Source organism: Xenopus tropicalis, chromosome 4 (genome assembly GCF_000004195.4).
Source record: "Xenopus tropicalis strain Nigerian chromosome 4, UCB_Xtro_10.0, whole genome shotgun sequence".
Classification (NCBI taxonomy): domain Eukaryota; kingdom Metazoa; phylum Chordata; class Amphibia; order Anura; family Pipidae; genus Xenopus; species Xenopus tropicalis.
Window position 1 is genome coordinate 10420283 of NC_030680.2, and position 12509 is coordinate 10432791.

The window sequence follows — 12509 nt, forward strand, 5'->3', positions numbered from 1 at the left end:
GTGCTACAGTGGGGAGTGGGACCTGGGCACTACAGAGATACCTGGGGTTGTGCTACAGTGGGGAGTGGGACCTGGGCACTACAGAGATACCTGGGATGTGCTACAGTGGGGAGTGGGACCTGGGCACTACAGAGATACCTGGGATGTGCTACAGTGGGAAGCAGGACCTGGGCACTACAGAGATACCTGGGGTGTGCTACAGCGGGGAGCGGGACCTGGGCACTACAGAGATACCTGGGGTGTGCTACAGTGGGGAGTGGGACCTGGGCACTACAGAGATACCTGGGATGTGCTACAGTGGGGAGCGGGACCTGGGCACTACAGAGATACCTGGGATGTGCTACAGTGGGAAGCAGGACCTGGGCACTACAGAGATACCTGGGGTGTGCTACAGTGGGAAGCAGGACCTGGGCACTACAGAGATACCTGGGGTGTGCTACAGTGGGAAGCAGGACCTGGGCACTACAGAGATACCTGGGGTGTGCTACAGTGGGGAGCGGGACCTGGGCACTACAGAGATACCTGGGGTTGTGCTACAGTGGGGAGCACCAACAGTCCACTCTCCTGGGATGTGCTACTATAATGGTGGCCATACACATTAAAATCCACTCATTTTGCAAGGTCGCCAAATGAGTGGATCGTCTCCCAACTTAGGTGGGCAATATCAGGCTAATTCAATTGTTTGGCCCTAGGGTATAGGCTGTTTACAATGCCAGGGCTGCATCAATAAGCCTATGCGGTTCCCGATCCGACGGGAAAATCAAACCTGCCCGATCAACACCTGGCCAGATATCTGTCAGGGAGGCCCATCGGGGCCCATACAGAGGCAGACAAGATGCCAAACTGGTCTAAAGGACTCAAATCGGCAGCTTATATCTGCCCGTGTATAGAGCAGCAGGTCACTATTAGTACACAAATACCTGGGGTACCAAGGGGGACAGTGCACTCTCATTATAGTGGGATTACTGGGGTATGCTATAGAGGGAAGGAGGTCACTAGAAGTACAGTGGGAACGCTAAGGTACACTACATTGGGGGGCAGATCACTATAAGTACAGATACCTGGGCTGTGCTACAAAGGGGAGCATGTTCCTATCAGTGCAGAAATACTTGGGATGCACTATGGAGAGGAACAAGTTAGTATCAGTACAGTAGGGTTGTGCTACAGAATAGATCACCAACAGCATACAATAACTGGGGTGCACTACAGATGGTAGCATGTTGTGATCAAAACAAAGAGATGACAGTGGAGCAGCCACATCTGTCCTTGTTACTGACAGAGTTCTGACTCATGATAGAGAAAAACTGCAGAAATAGACAATCATGTATTGAGTTCTTTTAGGGAAGAGTTAGGTTAATGCTAAGTTTTAAGGGCAGGGATGAATGGAGGGGGTCATGCTCTTCAGTGGCTCCCAAGGGGTTAAAAGGACAGGGAAGAGAAGGAGTCCGTTATCTGAAGCTTGTGCTGCATGGATAATGTTTGCCAACAGGAAACCATAGATCACAGAGGCTTATCTCTTCCTTATTTTGGCACAGTCTCTAATCAGAATGGGAGAGGGGAAAAAGCACAGATAGCGCTGGGGTGTGCCCGGGGTCTAATTCTAACCGAAAAGACAAAAACACCATGTTTGTTCCAGATTCTAAAATTTCCAGGCATCCTCTGCCCGGGCTCAGTGCAGCAAATATCAGGGTTTGGGCCCGGGCACGGAGATATATAACAGGCCCTGGCATTTCACATAAGCTAAGTTGAGTGGCTGATGAAAAGCATCATGGGACACGCAGTTCGGAGGGTGCACATTATTCAGGATGCAGGGGATATGACTTCATTTGGATTAAGCTCAACTCAAATTGTAATTAAAGAAAAATCACAATAGAGGAATGGACAGATGGGCACGGCGATAAGAAACCTGTGAGGGGGAGCGGGAATGTTCTACCAGGAGACTAACGGCAACATCTCCCCTACAGCGCAATAAAGCCAAGTTTGGGGGTTGTTTATCCGAATACTGTTAAAGCACACATAAATTCTTATTATTCATAAAAAACCATAATCCTGACAGTCACATGGGTGCAGCAGTTTAGGGCTGGGGATCATGTGACTAACTACCTTCCTGTTACGGTCAGCAGACTGAAGCGGTGCTTTTTAATGGAACTACACAGCTACTGATCAACTAATAGCAAAAATGAATATGAATAAACATAAATAGTCCCGAGTAGACCCCCCCACCCCAGTGTGTGCATTCTACTTACAAAGAACAGGAGGTTGAACAGGAACAGGAAGTACTTGGTGACTTTCATGCAGCCGCTGGTCGCCATTTTGTCTTAGGTTCTGAGGAGAGAGGGACATGGCAGTTAGTTAACATGTGGGAAGTGTATTGCGAACTTATTATGAGAAATAATCCTAACCTAACGCCATTGTATGGGTAATGTTTACATGGCCTGAATTTGCCCAAGCCACACCCACAGCACCAACCACTTCCTAGTCTATGCACCAAATTTTTGAGGTAAAACAGGTTAGTTGTCAGGAATGAAATACATTTCACTCCCTAAAATAATATACAGAACTGAATATACTTCAATATATACTTTTTTTAAAATGGAGTTTAACAGTGGCACTGCCTGCCATTCCTTGTATGTTGCCTAGTAGTCATGTGACTATATTTACTTCCTGTACAGGGGAACAGCAGGCCTGATAGGATCTATAACATCATAACAGAGGATGTATAGTCTCAGAACACTAAAGACAAGATGGCTGAAGGTCTAGGGGCCAGATCTGTGGGGAATGGGGTTGTTCCCCTAGAATCCTGGCATACACTGGGAGTTGTAGCTCAACAACAGCTCACTTAAATTGCCCGGGTGGGTGGCGCAGGGAATCAAAAGGTTTTCCTTAGATCTTATTGCAGGAGCCGCTCCCCAATTCTTAGAGTATTTATCAGAACCTGCAGTGTCAGCTGCAACGTGAGGGCAAGCTGGGACTGTATCCCTGCCCGGGGTGCGGGAGGCTCAAAGCACATTTCATATTACACCCACCTAAATAACAGACACTAATCCGGCATGACTGAATGCTGCTTTGGCTTTGGGAGTATTTATTGAGGTGCCCGGGGTGACACTGGCTAGGTTGTATTAGACTGACCTAAGGTAACTGCTGCTTGGTTGCTATGGGTATGCAAGTAAGCATCTAAGCCCATAATATCAGTCAGACTCAATAGGCCAATATTTGCCCCCATATAAGTCAGCAGTCAATACGAGCTTGCTTATGGCCACCTTTAGGTTCTCAATGCTTTCCCAGGACTGCCTGGCCATTGGAATAATGCTTTTGAATACAGGCCTATTAAACTAAAATAGCATGTAATATAGCCATGGCCATACTCTGCCCCATGGCCCCTTTACATGCTGGAGGCCTGAGGCACTTTCTCCCTAAAAGCAACCCTAATGGGCGGCACTGTTTAATTTAGACTAAGGATGCACCCAATCTCGAATCCCGGAGTCGGTTCAGGATTCAGCCGAATACAGGCTTTTTTGACGGATTCAGTTTCGGCCGAATCCACTGTCCTGGTCAAACCAAATCCTAATTAGCAGTCGTAAAGGGTTAAATGGTGGACTTCTAGCACAACACATTACTGTAACAGGGGCACAGGGCAGCCTGTATGGACACACAACGCTTCTACACAGCAACGCGCTTAAAATAAGTGCACGGCTTCTATCTTTAGTATGTGGAAAAAGCACAATTTAGCACCAAAAAAAGACACATCATTATGTACTATACATAGTAAGAATGAAAATAACAGCCAGAACAAACTTCTGGATACCTTCCATGTTTTAAGGGAAAGTTTTCCTTTACATTGTAAACCCAGCCATGATGCTGTCCCACTGCGCCCCCTAGTTTTGCTATAGAAGCTGCCAAAAAACATAATTATAGATGCAAGAAAATTCCCCAATGAGAATTCTACTGATAAAAAACTTCATTATAAATGCAGAAGAAGTGACCAATGAGAATGCTGATTCCCAGCACTGTGTCAGGCATCTTGCTGTTATCTTACATATAGAGATAATGATGTAAATTTTTTCCCATGATTATATGACACTGGAATCAGACATTGGAATAAGGACAGCCTTTTTGCTGTGGGACATGTTAATTTCTTGTTATGCCACTGCCCCCTTAGAATGCCGCAAACCTTCTCTAAACAATATTTCAGTTGGTTTTACACTTGTACCATCAACAACAAAGGCTGATATCAATTTAAGGTGAACTTACCCTTTATTCCCAGAATTATTTATTGTCACATTATTATTATTTACGAGCACAGGCACGCACTGCAGACTGCATCAGTTTATAAGATACAAAGTACTGGGTGATTTAGTTCCCATTACAAAGAGCAGCGGCATCTGATGTGGGTGGTATTAAATGGGTTCTGCTGGCAAGACTGGGTACTGCTTGCCAGCAGGGTTGGAAAGGGAAGGGAGGAAAATTCCAAGTGGAAATTTATGAGGAACAGAAAGTTTAGACACACAGAGCTGTGAAGGTTAAACAAGCCTACATTGAATTCAAACAGCTGCCAAGCATCTTATCAGAGAGTCAGCTCTTGTGCCAAGAAGGAAGCACACAGCATGCTTCATGTTTAATCCAGATTGGGATTCCCAGACCTGCTGTCTGGTGGTGGTGGGGGGGTTTGGGAATGGAACAAGTGACTGGCAGGGATCACATGCCCCCATGTAGCAGGCGTTGCAGGATGTTACTACAAGTTTCTCATGACAGTCCTCCTGATTTTCTCAGGGCCTGGGGCCAGTCACATGGTGCCCTGGGGATCAGGTAGGTCACAAATCTCTATAGCGACGGGCCTAATGTAACAGCATCAGATGCTCTAGAACAGGGGTCCCCAACCTTTCTTACTCATGAGCCACAGTCAAATGTAAAAAGACTTCGAGAGCAACACAAGCACCATAAAAGTTCATGGAGGAGCCAAATAAGGGCTGTGATTGGCTATTTGGGGCCTCTATGCACACTATCAGCTTACAGGGGGCTTTATTTGGTAGGAAATCTTGTTTTTATTCAACCAAAACTTGCCCCCAAGTCAGGAATTCAAAAATAACTCCCTGGTTTGGGGGCACTGAGAGCAACATCCAAGGGGTTGGGGAGCAACATGTTGCCCCTGAGCCACTGGTTGGGGATCACTGCTCTAGAACATCAGAACCCTATCTCTGCATGACTACAACTCCCACAATCCTTTGCCAGCTGCTACCAAAGAGTTGCATTTTAAATGATTAAAAAAAATTCCCACGCACGGACCGTTCCATGACAACACACGGCGGGGGTAAAGGTAATTCGGGGCGGTGCATTTTGGCCAATCAAGCATGTTTAAAATCCATTCCATCTCGCTAAAGAGCCTCGGTGACACCGGGCAGCGCCGCTATGACCCAAGGGCACGGCCACTGTCATCCTTAATTTGCAAGGTCAGCCTCCCGGGGCCACAAGCTGCTTTCTCTGTGCATAAAGGCGACATATATGCATTGATGGAGGCAGGATGGGCTTATTGTTCCCCCTTGTCGCCGAGTATAAAGTTAGATGCACAAGCCCTGCCACACTGAGAGCTGGGTGTGTAAAGGAGGCAAGAACAATACCCCCTCTGTCTGCCTCTATATGTGGAACAGTTGGGATATCCCTTAGCAAAGGATTAAATACACCAGCCAACGGGGCCCCACAACAAAAGCAGCTGAAGAAGCCGGGTCTGGCAGCTGGAGCGTCAGAGAAGAGCCATGTCCGCATCTGACCCTTTGTGTCTGTGCCGCTATTGTGCCCATGGAAATGAAGCGGAGCTGGAGTCGGTTCCCAGGCAAGATGTGGGCCCGACTCTCCCAATGATACAGTGCAGCAAATGTATAGAATACAACTTCACATGGGGGGGCAAATACAAGTGAGGCGGGGGAAGGAACCCAAACACAAGGCGATGGGAAATGATCTGTAATCTCAGCCGCAGGGAGGCAGTTACATGGGGCAGGGATGTTTCCCATCAACTTAATCCTCAGTGAAGGAACAAGTGGCAACTATACTCATCATCATTCATTTATATTGTGCCAGCGAGATACTCAGTGCTAATAATAATGAAAAGCAAACACATAGGGTCTGAGTGACCTGCCCCAAAAAGCTTACAATCAAAATGCATCAAGCAAAGTCCTGAGCTGCTGCTGTTGCTATACACACCAACCTTATAGGGGTTAATCACTTTAAAATGAACTTGTAGTATGAAGTAGAAAAGTGATATTCTGAGAGAATTTGCAATTGGTCTTCATTTTTTTATTATTTGTGGTTTTTGAGTTATTCAGCTTTTTGCGCAGCAACTCTTCAGTGTGGAATTTCAGCAGCTATCTGGTTGCTACGGTCTGAATCACCCTATTAACCAGGCAGTGGTTTAAATGAGAGACTGGAATAAAAAGAGGAGAGGTGCTGAATAGAAAGATACATAATAAAAAGTAACAATAAAATTGCAGCCCCACGGAGCAATAGGTTTTGGCTTCCGGGGGTCAGTGACCCCAATTTAAAAGCTGGAAAGAGGCAGAAGAAGAAGGCAAATGATTCAACAACTGTACAAAATAAAAAATGAAGACCAATTGAAAAGTTGCAAAGAATTGTTCATACTATAATATACTAAAGGATGCCCATGGCAGCATTGCACCCCCCTGGTGATGGACAGTTCTCCCTGACTATATAGACAGGATTCACTCCAGTTTAGATACTGAAGTGGCTCTTATGGTGAATCCCCGGAGGGACTTTCTAGAACTGCTGAATAGAAGCACTGTTGACATTGTGGCCTTTGTATAGGACTATTGAGATAACAATGAGTGTGTTATTGTATGCCTGTATGTTATGTGGAAATAAAACCACTAAGTCCATGAGATGCACAGAGTGTCTGGAGTGGGGGCGGTCAACCAGGAAGCCTTTATCATAAGGTCTGCTAACCACTCTTGTCTTCATATTCCTTCTTCATTTACCAGCATGACGTAGAGTTAACAGTAGCAGCTGTTTTTGCTTTTACTTCTATGACCCAAGCAAGTAGGCAGGCCAAGGGTCTCTGACCCTAGCACCTAGGCAGTCAAGCATCTCCAACCCTAGCAACTAGTGAACGAAAGGTCTCTGAAGTTAGCATCAATGAAGCCAAGGGATCTCCCCACCCTAACACCTATGTAACAAAGGGTCTCCAGCCCAAGCATATAGGCAGCCAAAGATCTCAGGCAATAGCACCTAGGCAGCCAAGGGTCTCCAACCCTAGTATATAGGTAGCCAAAGATCTCAGGCAATAGCACCTAGGCAGCCAAGGGTCTCCAACCCTAGGAACTAGCAAATAAAAGGGTCTCCCCACCCTAACACCTATGTAACAAAGGGTCTCCAGCCCTAGCATATAGGCAGCCAAGGATCTCAGGCAATAGCACCTAGGTAGGCAAGAGCCTCCAACCCCAGCATATAGGCAGCCAAGGATCTCGGGCAATAGCACCTAGGCAGCATAGGGTCTCCAACCCTCGCATATAGGCAGCCAAGGATAGGGCAATAGCACCTAGGTAGCAAACCCTAGGAACTAGCAAATGAAAGGATCTCCCAACCCTAGAACCTAGGTAGCCAAGGGTCTTCAACCCTAGGAACTAGCAAATGAAAGGATCTCCCAACCCTAGAACCTAGGTAGCCAAGGGTCTTCAACCCTAGGAACTAGCAAATGAAAGGATCTCCCAACCCTAGAACCTAGGTAGCCAAGGGTCTTCAACCCTAAGAACTAGCAAATGAAAGGATCTCCCAACCCTAGAACCTAGGTAGCCAAGGGACTCCAACCCTAGCATATAGGCAGCCAAGGATCTCTGACCATAGCACCTAGGCAGCTAAGGATATCCAACCATAGCACCTAGGCAGTCAAGGATCTCCATCAATAGCTCCTTGGCAGGAGTTACAATGTCAGAATGGAAGATGTAAAGAAAAATGTCTGAACAGAACAAGATATAGAAATAATAATAAAAACAATTAAATCTAGCCATACACTCATTCTGCTTTCTGGTTGCCAGGTCACTGCCCATAACAACCAGATACCATTTCATATTTAACTTTGAAAAGAAGTGAAGTAAAAAGCAAAATAATTTGAAAACCTCAAGACGCATGGTGCCAAGTTGCATAGATGACACCCATCTCAAAGTAACAATTAGCAAAACCCCCCTTACCCTTAGCTTTACCCAAAGGTTGAGTAGAAAAATGAATCAGTGTTCAGGGTTTCAAGTGGTTGGTAGGTCCAAATGTATGCCTTGTTAGATGTAAACCTGAGGCTCTAATGGTGGGTTGGAAGCACCGGTTTAGGGCTGGGTTTAACACTAGTAAAGGTTAATTTTTTAATGACGACTTGGAAAAAACAAATAAACACAGATAGAATGCACTTCCGCATACAGACAAGGGATATGATAAATGCAGATTACAGGCATCTCTATCGGGAACAATGCCCCCTTTGATTCTCTGAAAGGAACACACCACTGACAGTTTCATACAAAAGCCCCTACTTGTGCCCCCACAGCCGCACCCAGATTTCCATAAGGTTATGTTGCATTGAGTACGGCAGGGCTGAGGGTGGGAAGCGGCACAGAAGTCATAGAAGAATTAACACAACACTGCTTTATTGCCATAACACATATGTATAACAGAGGTCAGGAATCCACCCCAAGAAGCATTTGCCTGACATGGCGCTCGAAGGGTGAGAACAGGAAGGGAAAGTGCAAAAGTGCTGGGCAGCAGAGCCACGTGCCCCGGCCGGGGGGGGGGGGGGTTAAGTTTGGGGGGGGGTAACTGAAGCTGGTGACATGCAGGGTTTTCTGGTATTGTGCAAATCTGTATATAAGAGCAGATACTGGAGACGGCTGGTCTAAGGAACAGATATACTTCTCTGCAGTTGGTCACTTGGATATTGCTGGACACTCACACAAGAAAAGAGTCAATGTTAGGGGCAACCCTAGGAATAATTCTGGCATTAGACACAATCAATCGTATATGAATATGGCAGAAGTGCACGGTATTCGGACTAATGAGCCGAAGTTGGCGGGAGAGTCGGCAGTCAGAACAAACAGTGGCCATATATAGCGCCGCGCTGTTACTCCCTGACACTGTACAGCTGGGAACGAGTGGGATAATGAGAGCTGCATGGGTCCTGCATCAGCAGTCTCTTTATATAAGGTTAATGCCTAATAAAGGGAAAGTAAAGCCTGACATGAGGCTGGAAACACTAGAAATTTGAGGTTCTGTACCAACCCAGGGCTCCACAGCCCTATAGCAGGGAAGATCTGTGCCCCCGAAGATGCCCCCAGTAGCCCCCCATCTTCTTTTCTGCTGATTCCCGGCACATACTCTGGGCTTCTGGCACTTGGGGACCCACTCACTATATACAAAAGAACTGTCACACTATACATACAATATAACAGTCGCTATATACAGTATATATACACACTATAACAGGTACAATATACAGTATATATACACACTATAACAGGCACAATATACAGTATATATACACTATAACAGGCACAATATAAAGTATATATACACTATAACTGTCACTATATACAGTATATATACACTATAACCGTCACTATATACTGTATATATACACTATAACTGTCACTATATACAGTATATATACACTATAACAGGCACAATATAAAGTATATATACACTATAACGGTCACTATATACAGTATATATACACTATAACGGGCACAATATACAGTATATATACACTTTAACAGACACAATATACAGTATATATACACTATAACTGTCACAATATACAGTATATATACACACTATAACTGTCACAATATACAGTATATATACACACTATAACTGGCACTATATACAGTATATATACACACTATAACGGGCACAATGTACAGTATATATACACTATAACGGGCACAATATACAGTATATATACACTAACAGGCACAATATACAGTATATATACACACTATAACTGTCACTATATACAGTATATATACACTATAACAGGCACAATATAAAGTATATATACACTATAACGGTCACTATATACAGTATATATACACACTATAACGGGCACAATATACAGTATATATACACTATAACAGGCACAATATACAGTATATATACACTATAACGGGCACAATATACAGTATATATACACTATAACTGTCACAATATACAGTATATATACACTATAACCGTCACTATATACAGTATATATACACTATAACCGTCACTATATACAGTATATATACACTATAACAGGCAAAATATACAGAATATATACAATATACCAGGCACAATGCAAGGCTGATACTAATTAATTCAGTTACATTACACGGCAGCTCAGAAACCAGTGCATCAGAATTAATAACCTATCCCTTTAGCATCAGCTTCTATGGCAGAGAAACCTCACTTGATGATTTCCCACACCCCCTAAGCTCAGCTTCTCCCCCAGCAGCCCAGAGCCCACTGAGCATGTGCAGTGCCACTGACACACAAAAGATGGCCTAACCAGATCCAAGATGTAAAGACCTGGATCATTACTGTTAAAGGGCTGCTGCCCCCCTGGGCTGGTAGAGTTAGTACAGGATATAAAATACAGCATTTGTAGCCAGATTCCTTTTAGACCTTAGTACTTTTTATGGACCCGTAATGGAACAGAATAATAATTAACTTGCATCGGCATAACAGGTATTCTTATCCAGTAGTCAGGGGGCACAGCGATGGAGTGGCTCCTGGATGAGACAATCCCAACTGCTCATGTTATTGAGGTTTGTTTTGCTTCTCCACCCTCTGAATGTAAATATCTTTGATCTGCTGCTTACATAACACCCACTCCACCCATTCTATCTCAATGCCATTGTTTTCAATGGGGCTATAAATAAATAGGTCTTGAAATACTAAAGGTGGCCATACACGCACCGATATTATCGTACGAAACCTCGTTTCGTACGATAATCGGTGCGTGTATGGCATGTCGGCGAGTCGACCGATATCGCAGGAAGCTGCCGATATCGGACGACTCGCCGATCGGACAAGTTTGAAAATTTTGATCGGGCGCCATAGAAGGCTCCTGACCAAAATTCTCCCTTCAGAGCTGAATCGGCAGAAGGAGGTAGAAATCCTATTGTTTCTACCTCCTTACCTGCCGATTCAGCCCTGAATGGTGTGTGGCGGATCTTACGATGTTTCGTGCGACCGATGGTCGTACGAAACATCGTCGGATCGCCACGTGTATGGCCACCTTTACAGTAAAATACCCTGATCACTAGCAATGGTCCAGAGGTGCATAGAATTTATCAGTCACTAGGCCTGGGTTCGATTCCTGATGACACCCTGCTGCGGGTACTAGTAATATATATATATATATATATATATATATATAAATGAAGAACAGAGTGCCGCACACACATCTATATATATAGATATACACACTGTATAATAAGTAAGGATTCCCTGTACAGTGCTGTGTATAATTAGTAATGTTATATATTAAAAAAACAAAGATACCAAAACGGATTTGTATGCATTCTGACATGATCTACTAACATATGTACATGGCAGCTTTCAAATGGGGGTCACTGACCCCGGCAGCCAAAAAAACTATTGGACTATTACTCTATGAGGCTAGCATTTTATTGTTATTGTTTTAATAACATATTTTTCAATTTAGGTCCTCTCCTATTCATATTCCAATCAATCATTCAAACCACTGCCTGGTTGCTCAGGTGATTTCGATCCTAGCAACCAGATAGCTGCTGAAACCCCAAACTGGACAGCTGCTGAACAAACAGTGAATTAAAAAACTACAAATTTTAAAAAAATGAAGACCAATTGCAAATTGTTTCAGAATAGCGCTCTCTATATCAAACTAAAAGTTAACTCAAAGGTGATCAACCCTTTGGGGGTTGAGGGTTTCGGTTCTCATCTCATCCACCAACCCAATGTAGTTTCACAGGATCATCAGAGGAGCGCAGGTGCCTGACAGGTACGCCTATAATAACAATGACTGGATAGACTTACGCTCCTTACTGATGGGAGTGTGCTGGGAACAAGCTTGTAAATCTCCATTCTTTCCAGCATGTTTTCTACTAAGGAGGAGGAGTGGGATCCATAATAGCCTGATCTTTAGCACTGAGAGTCATGGTGCTGTGTATGTGTATATATCTGGGCATAGGTTCTACCTGATTCCAAGGTAACACTATGGGAGAAGTGGGAAGTAGAGTGTGAGTAGAAACTTCATATAACTGATACTCAGAGTTCCCTGTATAACTCAGCCTGCAGCCTTGTGCCTTTATATGGGCACAGAACCCCTCAGTGACTGCTAATATCCTTATCATTTACAGTAGGGGGTACATTATCCCTTATAATACATGAGTGATACTCAGAGTTCCCTGTATAACTCAGCCTGCAGCCTTGTGCCTTTATATGGGCACAGAACCCCTCAGTGACTGCTAATATCCTTATCATTTACAGTAGGGGGTACATTATCC

General features: G+C 44.4%; 1 protein-coding gene across 2 annotated transcripts in view; it reads right to left on the reverse strand.

Annotated features, from left to right (window-relative positions):
- The window catches only part of cd82 (CD82 molecule), a 36442-nt gene that overhangs the window by 7906 nt on the left and 16027 nt on the right, over positions 1-12509 (reverse strand). For both annotated transcript variants that reach the window (XM_012960761.3, NM_203860.1), the window contains 1 exon segment: positions 2247-2325. In XM_012960761.3, coding sequence (XP_012816215.1) covers positions 2247-2312 — 66 coding nt within the window. In that variant the 5' untranslated portion in view covers positions 2313-2325.